The 24,114-nt window shown below is 39.8% G+C and overlaps 1 protein-coding gene across 1 annotated transcript in view; it reads right to left on the bottom strand.

Annotated features, from left to right (window-relative positions):
- The window catches only part of CLCC1 (chloride channel CLIC like 1), a 153,999-nt gene that overhangs the window by 91,867 nt on the left and 38,018 nt on the right, over positions 1–24,114 (bottom strand). The window contains exons 4-5 of the mRNA XM_063428068.1: positions 16,882–17,103; positions 15,093–15,233 (exon numbers count right to left, since the gene is read on the bottom strand). Coding sequence (XP_063284138.1) covers positions 15,093–15,233; positions 16,882–17,103 — 363 coding nt within the window. The remainder of the gene's footprint in view (positions 1–15,092; positions 15,234–16,881; positions 17,104–24,114) is intronic.

Genomic DNA, 24,114 nt, shown 5'->3' with positions numbered 1-24,114 from the left:
GTTGGACTAAATCTTGCGTGTTGGGGTAAACTACCGTGACAGTGTGACAACTTTATACAAATAATCCTCCTCTATTGCGAACGAGGGAGGAAGGTTATACAGAGCCTCATAATACTTGTTGAATCTCTCTCCTATCTTTTTGGGGTCCAAGTATTCACCTTCATCATCTGCTATCTTCACTATCTTACTGAATCCAATTTTATCTCTTAACTTTTTGTCATTATCCTATCCGCTCGGTTCCCCTTATAATAAAAGTTAGACTTAAGTTTATTCAAAATCTTTGCGTTTTTTTTCTAGGAGAAAATTGTTAATTTTATTTTGAGCAATTTTCAGGGCATCTGCGTGTTCCCCAGAAGGGGACTGCTTGTTCTTAATTGAGGCTTTATTTAATTCTGCTGGCAACGCCAGGAAGGCTTTGTTATTTTCTGCTTTATATCGTGCTTGTATACTAATTATATTGCCTCTCATGGTAGATTTGAAGGTACACCAATTATTTATGTATGAGGTATCGTTCGGGTCATTGACAAGAAAAAAATCACAAATTTGTTTATCAAATAGTTCTAAATTGATTTTATACTTTAAAAGATTATCATCAATACGCCAAGTTTCACGATTGGTCCTTGTCCATTGGTTTTTCATCTCCCACATATTAATGCTATGATCTGACCAGGTGTTATCAAGGATCTTAAAGTAATTAATATTTGTTAGGGCCATTGCACTTCCCCAAACCATGTCGATTCGAGAGTAAGACAAATGCACTCTCGAAAAGAACGTGTGCTCCAGTGAATCAGGGTTAAGCGTTCTCCATAAATCAAAATAATCATAATTAATCATATTTCTCTTAATAGATTTCGCTAATTTGTCTATTCTTTTATGATGTGATAGTGTTGAGGCAAACTTTTTATCTAGTTTTGGATCCAACACACTATTAAAATCCCCAGCTATTAAACATATTCCTGTTTTATTGGATTCCACTGAGTCTAAGATTTTTTTTAGGGTTGGCACTGGAAAGTCATTAGGGAGATATATATTTATCAGCGTATAGGGTATCTCATTTAATTTACACCAAACCATAACATATCTACCCTCCGGATCTTTAACTTGATGCGTAATTTCCACTTTTAATGTATGAGAAAAAGCTATTGCTACCCCTCTTTTTTTTTTTTTTATAACTTAGTGAAGCATGAATCACTATAGGAAATCTTGAACCACCCCAACCATGATGGTCTATATCCATCCAGTGTGTTTCTTGGAAGAAACCCACTTCCACTTTATTTGATAACATATAATTATAAATTAAAGATTTTTTGTTAGGAGAGTTTAAACCTTGGACATTAACCAAAATCATTTTCACCATTATAATTCATAGGGTGATTATGCAACTGTCCTCAAGAAAATTGCAATGCTTTACATAAAACACACATACACCACATCACATGGACCAAAAATGGCCTTATGGGAAGAAATCCCAGTCTGGCCCGACATGACCTGACTCCTGGGAGGTTGCCTCTCACCTCGCCCCCCAGGAACCAGTTCTGTCTTTGTAATATGGTAGCATTGGCGACCATATCTCGGTATTTATGTCAAAATATTGACACTTGGTGGGGCAATATAGCCGTCAAGATGGCCATGATCCATTTGTTTTACCATCCCCTTCCCTTCTTCCCCCCAAAAAAAATAAAGAGGAGGAGAAGGAAAAAAAAAAAAGGGATGGAAGAGAGAAAAACGTGGGGAAAAAAAATATATCCTTGAATAACTTTAAATGGCTGAGTTATATCTTACTTATGTATATCATCTTTCAAGTGCGTAACACCATCTATAAATCTGAGTGTATATTATCTTACATTATTATCTTATGTTGCCAATTCTTGTAAATACAGTTGCAAGAAAAAGTATGTGAACCCTTTGGAATGATATGGATTTCTGCACAAATTGGTCATAAAATGTGATCTGATCATCATCTAAGTCACAACAATAGACACTCACAGTCTGCTTAAACTAATAACGCACAAAGAATTAAATGTTGCCATGTTTTTATTGAACACACCATGTAAACATTCACAGTGCAGGTGGAAAAAGTATGTGAACCCCTAGACTAATGCCATCTCTAAGAGCTAATTGGAGTGAGATGTCAGCCAACTGGAGTCCAATCAATGAGATGAGATTGGAGGTGTTGGTTACAGCTGCCTTGCCCTATAAAAAACACACACCAGTTCTGGGTTTGCTTTTCACAAGAAGCATTGCCTGATGTGAATGATGCAATCGCACAAAAGAGCTCTCAGAAGACCTACGATTAAGAATTGTTGACTTGCATAAAGCTGGAAAGGGTTATAAAAGTATCTCCAAAAGCCTTGCTGTTCATCAGTCCACGGTAAGACAAATTGTCTATAAATGGAGAAAGTTCAGCACTGCTGCTACTCTCCCTTGGAGTGGCCGTCCTGCAAAGATGACTGCAAGAGCACAGCGCAGACTGCTCAATGAGGTGAAGAAGAATCCTAGAGTGTGAGCTAAAGACTTACAAAAGTCACTGGCAAATGCTAACATCCCTGTTAGCGAATCTACAATACTTAAAACACTAAACAAGAATGGATTTCATGGGAGGATACCACAGAGGAAGCCACTGCTGTCCAAACAAAACATTGCTGCACGTTTACAGTTTGCACAAGAGCACCTGGCTGTTCCACAGCAGTACTGGCAAAATATTCTGTGGACAGATGAAACCAAAGTTGAGTTGTTTGGAAGAAACACACAACACTATGTGTGGCGAAAAAGAGGCACAGCACACCAACATCAAAACCTCATCCCAACTGTGAAGTATGGTGGTGGGGGCATCATGGTTTGGGGCTGCTTTGCTGCATCAGGGCCTGGACGGATTGCTATCATCGAAGAAAAAATGAATTCCCAAGTTTATCAAGACATTTTGCAGGAGAACTTAAGGTCATCTGTCTACCAGATGAAGCTCAACAGAAGATGGGTGTTGCATCAGGACAATGACCCAAAGCATAGAAGTAAATCAACAACAGAATGGCTTAAACAGAAGAAAATATGCCTTCTGAAGTGGCCCAGTCAGAGTCCTGACCTCAACCCAATTGAGATGCTGTGGCATGACCTCAAGAAAGCGATTCACACCAGACATCCCAAGAATATTGCTGAACTGAAACAGTTCTGTAAAGAGGAATGGTCAAGAATTACTCCTGACCGTTGTGCACGTCTGATCTGCAACTACAGGAAACGTTTGGTTGAAGTTATTGCTGCCAAAGGAGGTTCAACCCGTTATTAAATCCAAGGGTTCACATACTTTTTCCACCTGCACTGTGAATGTTTACATGGTGTGTTCAATAAAAACATGGCAACATTTAATTATTTGTGTGTTATTAGTTTAAGCAGACTGTGATTGTCTATTGTTGTGACTTAGATGATAATCAGATCACATTTTATGACCAATGTGTGCAGAAATCCATTTCATTCCAAAGGGTTCACATACTTTTTCTTGCAACTGTATATCAGTGAAAATTAATTGTTTCTTACATGTTTTTTTTTATTACCTATTATACTTCCCCCAAATTGCTTCACTTATGTGAACGTGTGTATTAACACTTTTTAAATTTTACTTAAACATTCTGCACCATTTATATTTGACCTACTAACTTTAGTTCCTTCCTCACCTAAAAAATTAAAGGTTCTTAAACCTCTCAGCTCTTTTGTATGTTTATACTATTATTATCTTTATAATCGTGATTTACTATATGAAAGTGAACACACTCTTGCTTCGTGTTTAAAATAAACATTACCCCTCTTGTTTCTTTTGTGCACTCTTTCTCCTTCCTTATTCTTTATCTTTTACATTCTCTGTTTATAATACTAGTGAACCTAATAATGCTTTCTCATTTAATGTTAAATTATTTTCCCTATATGATATTTTTACTATAAACATCAACCATTTAAAAAAATAATAATTTAATTCCATATTTTGGAGGGGCTAATCCAATAGGATCTCATTCTAGTTCTTAATTACCACTATAATGTTCTCCTTATAATTCTGATGGTCATCTTAAAAATATTTCCTATTTACCAACAGTTATTTCTTGTTTGGGAAAAAAAAACAAAAAAAACTGTCCTCTTCCGTCCACCCTCCTTCACAACATCTTCTATCTTCTATTGTTACGCTGCTCCAAACATTTGTTTTTCTTCCATCCACTTTCTCAGAGAGTCCAAATACTTTTTCCGTCTTCTCTTGCCAAAAGATCCTAAGGCATTTGGGAAATCCCCATATGTATTTCACTTCTTTTGCTCTTAAAGTGGACAACTCCTGGCTAAAACCACTCCGCCATGTTCTTGTGTGAAATGATAAATCTGGGAATATCAGTAAGTCCTTGAACCTCTCTACCAATACAGGTTTATTTTTTAATGACCCCATTATTTATTTTAATTTTTTTTTTCTTTATTTTATTCGTACATAACTTAGACAAGCAGGAATGCACTGCCACAACAGCAGGTACCTTCGCTTCATTAAACATTGCATAGTAGTTATGTGGCACGAAGAACAGTGTACATTTTGTAGTTATTTGGAAAGACAAGGTTGCATATACAGCCTGTGGATCTTAGCGTGTACAAGTTGGTTATCTCTGCGACCCATGCTGTTTACTCGCTATTTGGTCATGTCTAGGCCTTGTTTTGCTTCGCCTATCCTTGCTGTACCAACTAGACATTAAAATAGTTGTGCTGACTCTAGTTTTAACTAGGCGTGAAACCACAGGGAACACGTGATATCAACACTGAGCTTAACCCCTTCAGGACGGAGTCAATAGTGCACGTTCTGATCAAAACAAAACGTAAACAAAAACTGGACTTTGCGCTATATGTCTGTTCACCCGTAGTTCCCCTCTTTCAAATTATATGCACCCACACTTATTATATATAATTTTGTTCAGGAGAAACAGGGCTTTAATCTATCATTAACTATTCATATATGGAACATAATTTATTATGAATAAAATTAAAAAAAATGTGAGAAAATAAGATTTTTTTTTTAAATTTGCATTTCCGTCTGACATTTTAACTGTGAATGTCATAACACTGTTAGTTTTTACTGCAAAAAAAATGCACATATTTGTAATCAGCGATGTCTCACGAGTACAACAGTACCCCCCATTAACAGGTTTTATGTTGTTTTGGAAAGTTACAGGGTCAAATATAGAACATTCCATTTTCAAATTGAAATTTTCCAGATTAGTAATGTTACCTTTGAGACGGTGTGGTAGCCCAGGAATGAGCATTACCCCCATAATGGCATAGCGTTGTACAGGTTTTATGGTGTCTTGGAGAGTTACAGGGTCAAATATAGTGCTTGCGAATTAAATTCTCTGCACTTTCTCCCTGTGTTGTCAGGCATGTCAATCAAATTTTAATTAATCAAATCACATAATTACGTTAAAAGATTATTTAAATATACACGTAGAATTTTAATATATTTGCATTTATAGGTATTTAAATTCTACGTGTATACTAATGTAATATTTTATGTAATTATATGTATTTATCTATATATATTTGCGGTTATTTGTATTTTATGTATAGATAGATATATATAGAATGTACATTATATATATATACATATTATATATATATGTAACGTCATTCTAAGTGTATTTTAATATTATATATGTACTTATATTAATATTAAAATACACTTTGTATGACGTTACATATATATAATATGTATATATATTATATATATATAATATATATACATATTATATATATATAAAAATATATTAAATTTATTTGTAAACATGTTTATTTATTTTTTTTACACCTCCTACCAGCAGGGGGACTGTCTGATATTTCAAACAGTCCCCCTGCTGGCAGATCCATAGCCAGCTATAGGGGGCCATGTGATCGCTCTTTGAGAGCGATCACATGGCCCCCGGGGGCCTCATTTGCCGGAAGGGGGCTGCCTGGGCTCTCAGGCAGCCCCCCAGAAGAGGATCGCGGCTGAGGTAAGTACACCTCTCTTCTTGGGGGCTTAAGCCGTTACGGCGTACCATGCCGTCGCAACGGCTTTAAAGCCCATTTAATGCGTGACGGCATGGTACGTCGTAACGGCGTTAAGGGGTTAAACATGTGAATATAAAGAGTCAAATATGTTGTAAAACAAATAAAATATAATATATGAACTGCTGCTGAGCCCAAAAATCATCTACCTAGGTAACCGTGTGAGCTGCCTGTTAGCCTTTGTTTCGTGTGGGCCCGCCTATGTGAGGTGTACTGGTGTCATGCACTGAAGCATAGCGTGTGTGAAGTACATACAAATTATGGCAACTAAATTCTAAACCGCAGCAGTGTCCACTGTTAGTCCAGGTTATGCAATATAGAAAACAGCAGCTCCGTAGGGAATTCATGAGTATGGTGCCCTGGTTTATTGGGCCTGCATATCAGCAGCCAGAGTCCCGTTCCTACAGTTCAGAGCAGGGCCTGTCGGCTACGAAGCGATGTGATGGGTGCATTAGCCTATGCCTCTTACAGGAATGTCTTGTTTCCCCTTGATATAAATCTTGCCGGTGGAGCCTCTGGGCTGGGATCCAGCTCCTGTATTCGTGCGGCAAGCTCCCCTCTGTTTAGCATCGCGGCGGTCTGCCATACCTTCGGGGCGTAGACCTGTGCCTCTCTGGTCCGGAATTCTGCGTCTAAGTGAGTGGTGTGGCTGTGGGGGGTGTTCGTTGGCCCATCTCCAGCGTGTATTGGGGTGAGCGTGTGCGCTTGGATAGTATGTCGCTTCCCTCCATGGCGTTTTTTTGGCGCCGGCCAGGCCGCGTGGTCACAGTGGAGGCCTGGAGTGGGTACCTGTAATGGCGCCGGCGGTTCGTAGGGTGGATCCACGAGGCGATCGTTTTAGCTGCTCGGCTGTGAGACATTCCACAGTGGCGAAGTATGGACCAGAGGTTAATGCATAGCGAATCAAAAGTTTCCAGGGGGTGAGTGTATGGTTGAGTGCTTGTTACCATTGCCTCTGGCCCTTGCTGAGTGGCCATCTTACGTTTGCCTCGGGTTGTCGGTGACTCTGCAGGCGATGCGGCCAGGAAACCCATCAGCAGTTTCGGTCTGCATGTCCTGGATAACCCCCACTGGTTCAAAAGGGGGGGGGGGATTGGAGACCAGCTGTGTCCCCTAGGGGGTCCAGTGTCGGATAGAGCAGCCGTCTCTTCACGACTCTAACTCCCTCAGGCAGCACTTAGTGACCCGCTTTTCTGGCCCCGACTGGGGTTAAAGAGGAATCGCTGGATTCAGGAGAGCACCCCCGACGTGGGTGATGCTCCCTGGTAAGTTCTCAAGCTATTTTGTCCTCGATTGTGCCCTGATTTCTGCCCGTTCTGGGTAAGTATATGCTGAAGCAGGCGTCTCATGTATTGTGGCAGTTCTGTCCTCTCCACCGTGGTAGGGATGCCTCTGATCTTGATATTTTTGCTGCAACTGCGGTCTTCATATTCAGCCATTTTGTGTGTCATGGTGGCTTGGGAGTCTGTTAGCCTTTTCTGTTCTGTGGCAAGTGAGGCCTGCTCAGCTTTGAGGTGGGTGGATGTCTCCTCTGTGGCCTTAATTCTCCCAGTAAGCGAGTGCTTATCTTCTCGTAGTATCGCTAGGTCCGCCTGGAACATCTTGCGGATGTCACGGGGTAATGTTTTAATATCTCCCTTTGTGGCTGGGGTATTGTTCTCCTCATCTGAGGATTCAATATGCAGGCCACCGGCTAGGGGGATCTCATCTAATGCGTCCAGAGAGGGTTCTAACTCGGACGACGAGATCTCTGCTTGTTGGTCCACCATCTTGGGCGCCATGCGTGGGAGGCCTCCCTGCATGTAGTCTCCGATATTTTGGGATCCCCCCCCTCCACCCCAAATGGTGGTATTTTAACACTTTCCATGCACTAATTCAACCACCAGTCTCTGTCAAACGTTTGGTTAGTAATTTGTTTGGTATTTTTCACACACCTTCTACTTTAGGCATGGAATTTCAGCTCCTATTAGGTGTTACTGCCAATATGTGTTCAGCAACATCTCCTGAGTACAGCGATACCACCCATGTATAGGTGTGTCGGGTTCTCTGGGGGCTAAAAGACCTTATTTGGAGGGTGGGCATTCCAGTTTTCCAACTTGGAATTTTCACAATCAGTCATCATGCACCCATGTCCCATTTGGGACATTTTTGAAGCCGGACAATATCATTTACCCCCATCAAACCATATATTTTTGAAAAGTAGACACCCTAGGGTATTTCAAATGGTGGTATTTTAACCGTTTCCATGCACTAATTCTACCACCAGCCTTTGTCAAACTTTTGGATAGTCGTTTTTTTTTGTGTTATTTTTCTCTCACATTGTACTTTAGGCATGGATTTTTAGTTCAAGTAACAAAGAAAGAAACGAAAAATACTAATAGTCCAAAGATAAGGAGGAGAATTACCAGAAGGGGTATACCATTCTCAACTCTCTAACATGGACCTAGTATAGTATAAGCAACCCACAAATACACACGTATAGTAATAGTGAATTAAAATATAACCTTTAATGAAAAAACATTAAAAAGTATCAAAAGTGTAAATAATAGAATAGGAGCTGCAATTAGCAGACCGTCTAAATTGTTATAGAGAGGCTAAATTACCTTAGTCTGATAGCAACATGAGTGGTTTTGGTAGAGGAGTAAAAAGCCAAATCAAAAACGGTATTGAGTAGTGGAAACACATCCATACAAAAAATATAATAAATAAACGTTATGTCTATAATCCCAGAAGGGGAATCCTCAAAACCCAAATCTTTACACCACCCCGGAGATAGTTAAGTAAAAAAACTAAACAAACCCCCTTAATAGTTGCAGATAGCGTCCCAGCGGCTAAAGGACCTCAAACAGTTGTCTACTAAAGATCGTTGAGTTAACTTAAATAAGCTCAGTAAATAACATTGGAGAGGAAAAGTGTAAACGCTGTCTAAACTCCAAGTGCCTAATGTAACTGAACGATACTACTCGCTGAGCGTCCCTGCGGCTGGAAAACGGAGCGGCTAAAAATCAATCACATTAACTAAGCTAGAAAAGTAATCTGGAGAATAATGTAGCAAAGTCTTTCTATCGGTCCCTTGTCTCAAACTCCATAACTAGCTATTAAATAAATAAATGAACGTCCCGACGCGCGTTTCGCCGATACATGGCTCGTCCAGGGGAACCGGGTAAGTGAACGATGATCGTTTAAATATCCCGCTCTCAGTTTCAATTGGTTGATGTTACCAACCACCGTTACTGAGAGGGGAGGGACAAAGAGAAGGCAAAGTTAACCCTTTGTGGCCGGGTATCAATCGGCACATAAAGTAAAATGCTTGATTGTTGTAAACCATTTAGGCAAATAGACGAAATAAATGTAATGGTGAGATCTTATCAGACATAATGTTACAGTTAGTATTGGATTTCAAAGACACTGAAGGAGATTCATTGTAATTTTGAATCAAAAAGGAAACGTCTCCAAAAGCAAATAACAGTGTAGCCTAAATTAGAAACATAATGTTCAGTAACTAATTATAAACTAACGTTGTCAGGTCTTGGAAATAATGAAAAAAGGTCAAAAAGGATAGTTATAAATATTGTGTACATGTGTAACACAAAAACCATTCCTGAACTCATTAATTCTACAGAAATTGGAATGTATCTTGTTTGTTTGTTAACAGACAAAAATGTCATAAAGGGAAATGTTCAAAAAGATAATAAAAATATTAATTTTGTTATTAACCCTACATCTGGGGCCCCCATTTTTTAGATGGTGATTATAGAAACATAAGTGCTACAGATGTAAAGAGCACCCTGGGAAAAAAAGGGGGGGGGGGGAACGGATAATCACATTGTTGTTATGGTATTGTAACAGATGATTTATTTTATTCTTCATTCACCCTAAAATCAAATTAACATTCACAGTTAGACTCTCCTAGATAGAGAAACAAGTGTATTTGCATTAGGAATGAATGAATGGGGTGAAATTAAATTCTTCATTGAGTCCTTTAGGGTAGAGGGTCTGAAACAGGTAGATCCAACGAGATTCTGCCTTTAGAAGGGCTATATTAATATCTCTTTTCCGGTGATTAAGTACAAGTTTTTGTAGCACCTGAAATTTTAAAACTTCAGGTTTGGAAGCATGATTAATTCTTACATGCTTCGAAATTGTAGTTTCAATGTGTACATTAGTGATGGAATTAACGTGCTGTAAAATTCGTCTACGTAGTTGCTGATACGTTTTTCCAATATACTGTAATCCACAATCACAAGTTATAATATAAATAACATTGGTGGAACTGCAGTTGACAAAGGCATTAATGGCTATCTCTTTAGATGTTCTTTTGTTCAGGACTGATTTAGTGGGTAGAATGAAATTACAGGCTTTACAGGGGCCACATTTGTAAAGACCGTTGGTTGTCTGGAGCCAAGTGGATGTAGATGGTGTATTGGAAATAGGCTTGAAGTGACTATGCGTTAGGATGTCCCCAAGATTACTCGCTCGTCTATATGTCATAGAGGTTTGTTTGGTGATGGTGTTCCTCAGGCTGGTTTCATATTGTAATACCGGCCAATTTCTGTTGAGTATCTGTTGTGCCGTGTTCCAGTGTTTATCATATGTGCCGATAAATCTAGTCACACTGGGAGTTGTGCAGGGTTCCCTAGGTGGTCTGTGTAGACTTTCTGATCTGTCCACACTTTTGGTTCTCTGGTAGGCCCTTTTCAAAGTTCTATTTGGGTAGCCCAGTGATTTGAATCTTATTCTGAGCTCTCTTGCCTCCTTCTCAAAGTCCTCCTGGTTCGAGCAGTTTCTCTTGGCTCTTAGATATTGGCCATATGGTATATTGGCCTTAAGATGATGTGGGTTATAACTCTGCCAGTGCAGCAGGCTATTTGTTGCCGTGGATTTTCTAAATAACGAGGTACTCACATCTCCATTCTCATGTATATTGATGTTCAAGTCCAGGAAGACCAGATGTTTCTCATTGATAACATGAGTGAGTTGAAGGTTGATTTCATTATGGTTGAGTTTTTCTACCAGTTTTTCAAAAAGTGAGAAGGAGCCTGACCAGAAGATCAAAATATCATCTATATAACGATACCATTTGTATATAGATGAAGAAAAATTGAGGTTCGACACATTGAACACTATAGTTTCCTCCCACCATCCCAAAAACAAATTTGCATAGCTGGGTGCACAAGATGAACCCATGGCTGTGCCCCTTGTCTGTAGGTAGTATTTCCCATTAAAGGTGAAATAATTGTGCGAAGTAGAGTCAAAATGAAGGTTTGTTCCTGTTCACTGAAAGTCCCAGATTTATTCAAAAAATAGGCTACTCCAGCTAGACCCTTCTCATGTGGGATGTTATTATAGAACGCCACCACGTCAAGACTGGCTATGGACGTATATGGGGGTACCGTTAGATTCTCTAGGACCAGAAGGGTCTGTTTGGTATCCCGTATATAAGAGCTAAGTTTCTGTACCAGTGGTTTCAATACTTTATCAAGGAATTTGCTTGCTCGTTCAGTCAGGCTATGGTTTCCTGATATGATCGGTCTCCCCGGGGGTTTATGCATATCCTTGTGCACCTTGGGGAGACAGTAAAAGGTTGCTATAGTTATATTCGATTGTAAGACAATGTATTTAAATTCATTTTGGGTGATTTATTTTGTCTGTTAAAGCTGTCTGTGCAAGCTGTTGTAATTCCTTGAAAAAGGTTTTAGTCGGATCTTCTTTGAGTGTTTGATAAGCAGATGTATCAGATAGATGTACCATGCACATCTCTCTCCAAATATTGTTCACTTTGCATGAGGACAATATTGCCCCCTTTATCAGAGGGTTTTATAATGATATTATCTTGTTGTTTTAACTCCTGTAAAGCCAGTCTTTCCTCATAATTCAAATTGGATATGGGTGGTTGGTGGATAGTTTGGTTCTCTAACTCATTGGTACAGATCTGAACAAATAGGTCAATACATGGGAATTCTTTGAGATTAGGGGTAAACCAAGAGAGTGGTTTCAAATCAGTAAGGGAGTCACCAAGTTCCTGTTCAGAGGTTAAATCTGTCAGGAGTTGGAAAATGTCCCCATCTTCTGGAGATAGGCCTAATTCTTTAAGGGTCTTAAGGTTTCTCTTCTCATGGTAGGCATAAAGAGCCAGTTTACGTCCAAATAGATTCACATCTTTAGCCCAATTAAACATATTATTCGAAGGGGTTGGAATGAAAGGGAAAGACTAAGGGACAGGAAAAAATGGGGATACAAGATGCACAAATCCAGTTACCAATAGATATCACTATGGAGAAAAATAAAATTATTAACTTATCCAATAATGAAATCAACCTTCAACTCACTCAAGTCTTCCTGGACTTGAACATCAATATACATGAGAATAGAGATGTGAGTACCTCGTTATTTAGAAAATCCACGGCAACAAATAGCCTGCTGCACTGGCAGAGTTATCACCCACATCATCTTAAGGCCAATATACCATATGGCCAATATCTAAGAGCCAAGAGAAACTGCTCGAACCAGGAGGACTTTGAGAAGGAGGCAAGAGAGCTCAGAATAAGATTCAAATCACTGGGCTACCCAAATAGAACTTTGAAAAGGGCCTACCAGAGAACCAAAAGTGTGGACAGATCGGAAAATAAAATTATTAACTTATCCAATAATGAACTTCATTTGGAACGAACCCACGACAAACGCAGGAAGGTGGCCATAAAATAAAAAGTAAAAAGTCCTGTAGAACTTGCTAAGGACAGGAAAAAAGACTGTGGTGTAAGGGGAGGAGGGACTCTTTATACCATAGGTCTAATTAATTAATCTAATTAATTCCTGTCCTGAGACTGCTAAGGGAGGAGCTACCCATAAGTGATGCTGCCATGATTAGCCAGGAAAAGCGGAATAATTGACTCCAGGCCGTTGAATTATTAGAAAAATAATACACACCTGGTCATAGAACAAATCGGTCGGTAAGTGAGGAATTAAAGGATTTGTAAACCAAAAATTATATATAAACTACCGTATATACTCGAGTATAAGCCGAGTTTTTTAGCACATTTTTTGTGCTAAAAAACCCCAACTCGGCTTATACTCGAGTCAATAGTCTGTATTATGGCAATTTGCATTGCCATAATACAGACTGGGGGAGAGGGGGGCTGGCAGAGCTGTACTTACCTCTCCTGCAGCTCCTGTCAGCTCTCTCCTCCTCCGCGCCGTCCGTTCAGCACCTCGGTCAGCTCCCAGTGTAAGTCTCGCGAGAGCCGCGGCTCTCGCGAGACTTACACTGGTTGCTGACAGAGGGAGCTGCACGGACGGCGCGGAGGAGGAAAGAGCTGACAGGAGCTGCAGGAGAGGTAAGTACAGCTCTGCCAGCCCCCCCCTCTCCCCCCCACTGAACTGCCAATGCTGGACCACCAGGGAAGGAGCCCCCCTCCCTGCTATGTATCAAGCAGGGAGGGGGGACGAAAAAAAAAAAATAATAATAATAAAAAAAAATAATAATAATTAAATAAATAATAATACTAAAATAATAATTAAATTAAATAAAAAATAATAAATAATAATACTAAAATAATAATAATTAAATTAAATAAAAAAATAATAATGAAAAAAAATTAAAATAATAAAAAAAATTAAAAAAGCATTGCCAACCCCCCACCAAGGCTCTGCAACACACACACACACACACACACACACTGCACTCATACACACAATGCACTCATACACACACAATGCACTCATACACACACAATGCACTCATACACACACAATGCACTCATACACACACACACTGCACTCATACACACACACACTGCATTCATACACACACACACTGCATTCATTATACACACACTGCATTCATTATACACACACTGTAAATAAATATTCAATTAATATATTTTTTTTAGGATCTAATTTTATTTAGAAATTTACCAGTAGCTGCTGCATTTCTCACCCTAGTCTTATACTCGAGTCAATAAGTTTTCCCAGTTTTTTGGGGTAAAATTAGGGGCCTCGGCTTATATTCGGGTCGGCTTATACTCGAGTATATACGGTATATATAAATAAATAAATAAAAATGGGCTCTTTTTTACAATGTATAAAAGGAGGTTGTGTGCATGACAGTCAGGGAAGGTTTGACTAGAGCTGTATAAACAAAGCGATTTAACTCCTAAATGGCAAAGCATTGAGCAGTGAGACATCAGAGGTATGATCTATACGCCAAAACTACTGCATTAAGTTAAAGTTGTTTTGGTGTACAGGTTCTCATAATGCACTATGAGAACCATTTCAATAGATTGTATGGAGGGAGTATTTGCGCACATAGCGTGCAAGAACTTGGAGATGAACTACCTACCTCCATTGTTGGGAGTAACAATAGCTGCACTTATTCTTGCAAATTGCTACAGATATAATGAACGAAATAAAAAGAGATAGAAACAGGAAGCTCCATGCACCATAAACTATGAATAGAGGTAGTGAACATGCCGTAAAGGGACACTATTGTCACCAGAACAACTACAGCTTAATGTAGTTGTTCTGGTGAGTATAATAGCTCCCTTCAGGCATTTTCAGAGAAAAGGCAGTGTTTACATTGCCCCTAGGGACACCTCCAAGTGGCCACTCCTTAGATGGGAAAGCATTGGATTGGCTAAAAATCAGCAATTTTGATGATATCACCAAGGGGGCGGGGCCAATGCCAGCAGAGAGCTGAAAATAAGGTGAGTTTTAACCCATTCTGAGGGGGCTAAGGAGAGGAGGGGGTGGGGGGGGGGGGGGGGGAAACACCTAAATGGTGGGTTTTCACTATAGGGTCAGGAATACATGTTTGTGTTCCTGACCCTATAGTGATCCTTTAAAGAATTTTATTTGTATAGATTTATTTTAGATAGGTCTTTTTATTATGGATTTTGACCAGAGTAATATGTTAAAAATGCGACCATGCATTAGCCCTAGTACCCCTTTATCTAGTCACAGTTACAGTCACTTTATCTAGTTTATTGCCACCTTGATAAGTATGCACTGCACTGATGGGAATATTTCCATTTTGGACTAACCTTATGTAAGTACAGCCAGTTCCATCCAAAGCTGATTATAATGCTTAGAATAATGATTCGCTTGATCTGTGTATACCATCCTATGTGTGTCCAAATCTCCGTGGCTATCATTAAAACTACACACAGCAAACACAGAAGAATCTGCAGAAGAAGAATATGTTATCAGTGTAATGTCTATAGTTTGCTGAGGCAAGAAGAACACTACCCAACACTCTGTCCTTTATCTAATGTATAGCCAAAGAGTTTCTCCTGTTCTCTCTAAAAGGTACAAGTTAACCTCATAGCCTTAAATTCACCATTTGTCTCATTATTTTAATTTATCTTCAGTCAGTAAGCTTGTGTGCAAAGACAAAACTATTGGAATGAATTGCTCCAGTCTTTCAAACAATACCTTTACACAATATATCTATCATTACAGAATGTATTAATGTTTTAAATGAGGGGATTGTTGTAAGCTAACCTCTCATTACTAAACCGGGTATTCTATCAACGGGGTAATTCACATTTGGACAAAGCCAAATTTTCAATGGAGGGAGACATTGTGTCCTCCCCCAGCCCCACGCATGCACAGTGGGTAGGGTCTTCTAACAAATACATGGGGAGAGGGGCAGACAGTGATATGCACCCCAAGTCCCTACCCATCCATTAAAATAAACTAAATTGTGAAGGGACTAATAAAGTCAATACCTGTAAAATAAAATAAAAAATATACTTTTAGAGGGAGGTCTTCTTTCTTCTAAATTATCTTTCCTTCAGCCCCAGAAAAGGCTAAAATCAAATCCTGATTCGCAAAAACCTTATGGGAATTTTTTTTTTTAACCCGTTGTGACAGAAAAATAGACCCATGTTGTCCTGCACAAAGTGAGAACTCTGCACAGTATGAGCTTCAAGGCTAGAAAAGCCTTTATAAATGCTTTCCCACGTTTTAAACTCTTATTAGAAAGCTCTGATTGGTTGGCTTGTAAGCACCAGACAGGCAAGTTTCTCTTCTCTAGAGTCTTGCCATGAGAATATTCCAAGCGGTCTGGATGTTGGCTGTCCTGCAGTGTACGGACCCGCTGAAATCCAAACCTGATTTAGGCTTGTTAGGAGCCTGTTTTGCAAAATCTGGTCATTGTTAAATACTGTGAATAATGTATGGATTTTGCAGTCCGAATGGCTCCATACACAGTTAGATGTTTTTTGCCCATTCGATATGGGGCCATTGGGACGTGAGTGAATAACCTTGTAAGACTATCAGTAAGCCTCACCAAAACTGTAGTTATGATTTGTAAAGAGGAAGTGTCACTTTCAAGTTTTAGCACAACCAAATGGCAAACTAAAAGTTACATATTGGTTGCGCTAATTGTTTTAAAAATAAATGTGGCATAGATTTCTTTTTATTTAAAATTAGCATTGTTGGCATGAATTAGTTAACCTGTGCAGTGATATTCGCATGGCAAATGTCCGTGTACATCACTGACTGATGGAGAAAAACACGGATACAGAATTTCTCTGTAGATGTCAGAGAAGCTTTGCAGAGATAAGTACTTTCACCAACCTTTGCTACTTTATTCGATCCACTAAGTTTTGCATTAGCCTTTACTTGGGTAAGGTAGCAAGGTACTATAATTCCTCCCTTTTTTAAAGGTGTTTATTATTAGTGTTTCTCTCTTCAACATGTTGATACAGGTGACATAAAATGTACAGGAAAGCACTAGTTGCATCCACCTTCTATTTTTTTTTCATGATAATCATTTTCAAGACAGTATGTCTTTGTAAATCAAAAATTCTGCAGAAAGAAGCATACCATGAAAAGAGTGAATGCGTCCACACCAACGTAATCCTCAAATTCCCACCTCCATTCTTCCTCATTGTGAGGCTTGAATTTAACCAGGGTCCTACTCAATGCTTCATCCAAAGCCCCAACGCTCCAGTCAGTGTCATTAAGGAACTTCTCAATCTCTGCGAACATATGCCTTGTTAAGCGCACTTCTGCATCATAATGGACCTCTGAGTTGGACTCATCTGGCTGAGATAAAAATAAGTAAGTTAAACAAGGTAAATAATAATGCAAAGAGTAAGAAAATATAAACCATACTTACCGTAATTTTCTTTTTCTGGCTATTTATCATGGCTATTCTTTTCCTGGCTATTCATCATGGCAGCATCACTTATGGGTAGCTCCGCCCCTTAGGACCAGAACAGCACAGGAAATAGAATTCAAATGAGACCAAGTGTATAAAGGGTACATGCTCCCCACACACCAGTCAATTATAAAATTAAGAATAGGGAGGGAAAATGATGCTGACGTAATAGCCAAGAAAAGAAAATGACAGTAAGTATGGTTTACATTTTCCTTATTCCTGGCTAATCATGACAGTATCACTTATGGGTAATAAGCAAGCTAAAGTAAAGAAGGGTGAGAAATAAAAATAATGGAGATTTCAACACACACAAAATAAAATAATAATTTATCATGAACTGTAAACAGAAGATAAACACCTCTTCCAAAAGTAGTAGCAGAGGAGGCCATGTCCAGATTGTAGTGCTTAATAAATGTTACTGGGGAAGACCAAGTGGCTGCCTTGCAGATATCATCAGAAGGCACCTCTGCCCAATTTGCCCAAGTGGTGGAGAAAAAAATAGGTAGAATGGTGCCTTCGTGGGCACCTGGTATAGTAAAGAAATATACAGGAAAGGTCTAGATAAAGTAACTGTATGTAAAGTATATTTGTAGTATAAGAGTCCTGCAAGTTTAAATCGTGATGAGTAAAGTACCTCATCGGTATCAGAGTTCCAGTTCAGCTGAGGTGGTTGTCAGCCGTCTGAATTCTAAAGGTCCCAAACGGGCAGTATGATAACGCCAGCGGAGAATATGATAATCAGAAAAGGGACGGAGAGGGATGATGCCTGAGGAACAGGAATGACCGAAAAAATCGGTTAAGTGTCAAACCCAACGTGCGTTTTGCCTGGATTATCTTTACCAGGTGCCCACGAAGGCACCATTCTACCTATTTTTTTCTTTGTCTCTAGCTCCAATAGCGTTATTGCTATTGATTATACTTATGGGTTATGGGTATTGTAATGTTTAGTTGCCGGCATTAAACGTAATTAGATGAGCTAACGGGTAGCCTATTTTTCGTGTATTTCCACGTATCATTAACCCTAACATTAACAGCCAGATCGGCTTGTTCGTATTTTGAGTTTGAGTTTAGATAGTAGTTGTGTGGTATACACTGATTTTTCTGGCAATCCTCAGGTGATTCCTAAAGATTAATCCTGTGGCTGATCACCTTAAGATACACTGCTGTGATCGCAGGATCTCACTTTATCGCTGCATAGATTTCATGTACATCATTATTTGTTTGAGCGAGCTTGCAGCTGAATGATCTTCTATCTACTATTAATCCTATAACAATTAGGAAGCCCTGCCAGCTCTTACTTTAAGTTTTAGTACTGACAATAGGATAAAGTGACTATCAAGTCTCTTAACTATCAGTATTTTAGTCTCAGAGTTTTACTATGTGGTGGATTATGTTGAGGCAAATCGTTGAACCCCTTAAGGACACATGACGTGTGTGACATGTCATGATTCCCTTTTATTCCAGAAGTTTGGTCCTTAAGGGGTTAATCTGATGTTTTGATCATATTGTTGCATTTCTTTTATGCACCTTTGATCCACCGTTGCAAATGATTATCTGAATCTCGTGTAACAAACAAATAGTTACATCATAGAGTCTCAGATACACCCTTGACATATTGTCGCATCGGCAATCATTGTGTAAAGTACTCACCTTTTTAGGTGATTTTTACCTTATATGTAAGTTTCATCTTTTTTTGTTTAATAAAGTATATATTTTTAACTGCTCTTTCTCAAAATCTATGTATATTAATTTATACTCTGTAGGACAGATCCTCCTCTTTTAATCTTTTGCTATTAATTTCATTAGGGTCGACCCCTGGTCTGTCCTTTTGGACTGTTTTTCGGCCAACTATTCTTTACTTATGTCAAACTCAAAGACTAGCACAGGCCACATAAACAAGGTTTAAGTTTATGTGTGCAGCAAAAAAAACAAAACCTTAAATTTTCATAGAAACATAAGTTTGTTTTGAAAAGTACAGTATAAAAAAAAACAGCATCCCCCTCTACTAAACCCCAGTCCCCTCTCAGTACTAAATCCCCCCCCCCCGTATTAATTCACCTCCCCCAATACTAAATTTCAGCACCCCCCTCTACTAAACCCCAGCACTTGTTAAAGAAAAAAAAAATATTAGCAAACAAGCAGACTCCACTAACATTGCCGCTGCCAGTATGCGACGCCGGAGTCCAGCCTCTGGTATGGCACCGTCTGCATTCTGTGCCAAGTGGATCCTACCATTACTTCTTGAAAGCATGTGAAGGTGGAGCACATTGACGTCACGTCGGAATGTGACATGGCGTTGTGTGCCTCCGTGCACCACCAGGTCCTCCAGTGTCCAGCCGTGGCTGTCGCAACACTGACCAACACAGACTGAGAGACAAGCACTCCCTGACAGACACACACACACGCTCTGACAGACCCACACAAACTGACAGACAAACCCACAAAGACAGACAGACCCACACAGACAGACAGAGACCCACACAGACAGACAGACCCACACAGACAGACAGACCCACACAGACAGACCCACACACACACACACACACACACACTGACAGACACACTGACACACACACATTCTTGCACACACTCACATCATTTTATTTATTGCTCCCTACCTTTGGGAGCTGGTGTGGGGCCTCTCCCTCATCTTCTCTCAGGAGCTCAGTCTTCCTGCTCCTTACGTGTGCAGTTTGGTGATGCTGAGTGCCAGAATGACATCATATTCCGGTACCTGGCAACAGTACAGAGGGCGTGCGCGAGGGAGCAGTTAGGAGCAGGAAGACTGAGCTCCCTCGCTGCCGCCAGGTTTGTCTCCTCCCGGATGCGTAATTTTAGCAGAGTAGGCACCTGAAATGTAGGGAGAGCAGGTGCTTACCCTGCTTTAGTAAGTATGGCAAACTCGAGACTCGCCGAGCCACAACAATATTCATTGTGGGCCGCGAGTTTGACATGCTTGTTGTAGAGTGAGCTCTGATCTTGGATGGTGGAGATTTGTTTTTCTTCTGGTATGCATCTGCTATAACGGAGTAATCCAACATCTAAGAGTTAAAAAAGAGGCTGATTCTCCTTTCTTGCAGCCTGTTGGTAGGACAAATAGTTTTTCTGTCTTGCTAAAAAAAAATTGTAGTTTACAAGTATTGAATCAATTACTCCCGAATATCCAATTCATGTAGTTTTAATTCTTCAGGTGTTTGAGGATCAGGATTTAAAGAAGGTAAAACTACTTCTTGACCTATATGGAAATTAGAAACCACTTTAGGAAGGAAGGAAGGTTTGAACAGGCTTGAGAACTGCTCTGTCGTGAGAAATCAAAGTATGGGAGTCTTGGCATTAAAAAGCTTGAAGTTTGGTAATGCGTTTAGCAGTTGTAATTGAAACCAGAAATGCTGTTTTGTATGTAAGATGTTCAGTAGAAATCTGAGAGATCTGTCAAAAATTATAGAACTAAAGTAAGATCCCAAGGTGAAGAGGTATTTCTTGAGGGATGATTCATTTTAATAGTTGCTTTCAAAAATCTTGAAGCAAAAGGGTGTGTAGAAAAAAATGTATCGTAGAGAGCAGATAAAGCAGACAATTGGTCTTTAAGAGTACTTAAACTCAGTCCTTTAGCTAGACCGGACTGTAAAAATTTCAGAATTTGAATGTGAGATAGATTACTAAGGTCAAACGATTTTGAACAAGCCCTTGTTTTTAAAGGTTTCTCAGATTCTGAGAGTTAGATTCTGCCTTCGTAAAGTTGCCCGTTCAAAATCCATGCTCCCAGATTCCATTGAGATGGATCTGGATGAAGTACCGGGCCTTGGATTAGTAGGTTTGTTCTGAGAGGTAGTTTCCAAGGATGGGATATGCCCATCTTGAACCAGGGTCATCTTTTCCATATAGTGATTATGGCAATTATCTTTTTCCTTAGAGAATAAAATCCTGCACTTGAGCATTCTTCCAGTTCGCCATGAGGTCGATTTGGGGTATGCCCCACCTTGTTGTAATTATCCTTAATACCTCTGGGTGTAGACTCAATTCTTTTGGTTGAATGGTTTCCCTGCTCAGATAGTCTGCTATGGTGTTGCTTACACCTGGAAGGTACAGGCCTTTAGAACCAACAGGTGTGTCTGAGCAAGTACCATTAAGGAATTCATAGCTGAAAGAAGATTTTTGCTTTTGGTGTTCCCCTGATGATTGACATAGGATGCAACTGACCATTTTTGATGTAGTGATGGATACAAAATCTTAAGTACTTTGTGAAGTTATTAATTCTCCTATGTTGGAATGTAGTTTCCTCTCCCATTGAGACGAGGTCCTTTGAGCCCTGGTGAAGTTGAAATGGGCTCCCAAACCATTGAGGCTGGCATCTGTTGTAATAATGTGCCAATTTGGTTCTTCTAAAGGAAACCCTTTCTGGAGATTGTGAAGAGATAACCACCACTTTAGATGGTTCTTTACATGACGAAGAATCAAAATTTCTTGGTAACAATTTTTCTGACGTTTCTTGAAGAGGGAGTTCATTTGAATAGGTTTCAAATTCCACTAAGCCTGTCTCACCAGACCTATGGTGGAAGTGAGAGATCCTATGAGACTCATATAATCTCTTGCTGATGTTGATATGTTCTTCAGAATCTTCTCTTGAATATGAGAACTTCTGTTTGGCGAAATTTGGACCAAGGCTTTTATGGTGTCTATCACTGCTTCCAGATAAATGATCTGGTGAGATGGGTACAGTGAACTCTTTTCCATATTTACAATCCATCCGTGGTCTTGGAGACATTGAAGTGCAAAATTTGTGTGTAGAACCGCCATGTTGAAGGGGGCTGCTATTATAAGTATGTTGTCTAGATAGTGATAAATTCTCACACCTCGGGTCCTTAAGTAGGCAATCAGAACTTTTGAAAAAGTTTTGGGAGCTAAACTTAGACCGAAGAGAAGACTTCTGAACTGGTAATGTTTGCCAAAGATGATTAATATCAGGAATGTGAATTGGTGTGGATGAACTGGAATTCGATAATAGACATCCCTGAAATCTATCGAGGTGATCCAATCTTCTTGTTTTATCGAAGGGATAATGGAAGATATTGATTCTATTTTGAAAGATAAATTCTTTAGCTCTAGATTTATGTCCTTCCGGTCTATTATTATCTCCATTTGTTCTTAGATTTTGGAGCCAGGAATACTCTTGAAGGAACTTCTTATATAACCCTTTGGTCTAAGAGCTTTGAGAGAATCTGAAGCATTGCTTCTTGTTTTGTAGGATTTGATATCTTTGATGCCTTGAATATGTTTGAGGTCGGACATATTGTAAATTCAAGCTTGTAACCTTCATTTATGATCTTTAAAGCCAAAGTGTCTGTAATATTTCTGCTCCAGGTGGGGTAAAAGAAACAAATTGTAGTCTTTGGGGTCTTCCTCCAATGACCCCTTATTGGACCTGCGTACCTTCATAAATTCTTAGATGATGCGCGCAATCCTCTTCCTCTAGAAGATTTAGCTGTAAAGGAGGATGTGGATTGGTAGCTCCCCCAACTGGAATATCTATTATATTCCCTCCTAGGTCTGTAGGACTTAGTAGTATAATCCGCTCCTTCCCAATGCATGGAGCCAAGGTGCCCATGCTTCTTGATATCATTTTTGTGATATCTAGGGAAGCTTTGGAAAGAAAATCTGCAGCAAGTCTGAAATCTTTAAAGAGACACTATAGTCACCAGAACAACTACCGCTTATTGTATTTGTTCTGGTTAGTATAATCAGGTCCTTCAGGCTTTTTGCAGTAAATACGGTCTTTTCAGAGAAAAAGGCATTGTTAACTTTACAGCATAGGGATACCTCCAGTGGCCTCTTTTTAGATAACTACTAGAGGTGCACAGTGTGCAGCACTGACATTCGGTGTCTCCACCCTCTGCATGGAGATTCAACTTTTCTTATAGAGATGCATTGATTCAATACATTTCTATGAGGAGATGCTGATTAGTCAGGGATGTGTTTGACTTGTGCTGACTCTGCCCCTGATCTGCGTCCTTGACAGTCTCAGCCAATCCAATGTCCTATGTGAACCACAGAAAACCACTTCTGATGATGTCAGACAATAAGGCAGATTAGCAGAAGACTGAAATAAAGGTAAGATTTTGCTATATTTATGGAGGGTAGGTTGGGCTAGGTTGTGGTTTGAACGCAGGAATACATGTTTGTGTTCCTGCCCCGATAGTGTTCCTTTAAGTTCCCTTCTTATCCCACTGGAAATATCATCTTCAATATTGTCTATCCAGACCTTGAGAGATCTGGATAAAGTTGTTAAAGCAAAAGAAGGGTGAAGAGCTCATCCTAAAACTAAATAGGCTATGATTAGATCCACATCCATTCTTTTCTCCATTGGCTAACTAAGATAGACTACGGAGTCTATAGGGAGCATGAAGCTGAGCTCCCTGTAGTAAAAAGGAAAAAAAAACAAAGGGCAGGACTGTGTAATTCACCACAAAGTGATAATAATGAAAAATACAAACTGTATAGTGTTGATATGCTCTACCTTAGATACATATCTATAGGGAGAGATATGAAAATAATGTAATGGGGGGCGGAGCCTGGCATCCAGACTGAGCGGTTGTGCTGAACCTCAGCTCCCGCTCTAATCTACTGTTTCTAGGGGTAAAACCCCGACAAAAACAACACAATCGCCCACTGGAAGGAAGCCATCATGAAGGGGACACCCAGGGGACTCACCTGGCACAAAAAACAAGTCTGTAACCCCCCGGGGACCCAACAACAAGCCCTGAGGCCTGCCGGAGATTGAGCATCGGGGAGGCGGACGCTCCCCAGGCTGACTGACCTGGACACTGGTTCCTCGAGGCTGACATCTCCTACCCCCCCCCCGGACCGATGGGCGTCATCTCGGTCCGCACCAAGCAACA

The sequence above is a fragment of the Pelobates fuscus genome, chromosome 7, assembly GCF_036172605.1.
Source record: "Pelobates fuscus isolate aPelFus1 chromosome 7, aPelFus1.pri, whole genome shotgun sequence".
Lineage (NCBI taxonomy): Eukaryota > Metazoa > Chordata > Amphibia > Anura > Pelobatidae > Pelobates > Pelobates fuscus.
Note: the sequence above shows the minus strand (reverse complement) of the source record. Positions and strands in the feature narration are given on the sequence as shown.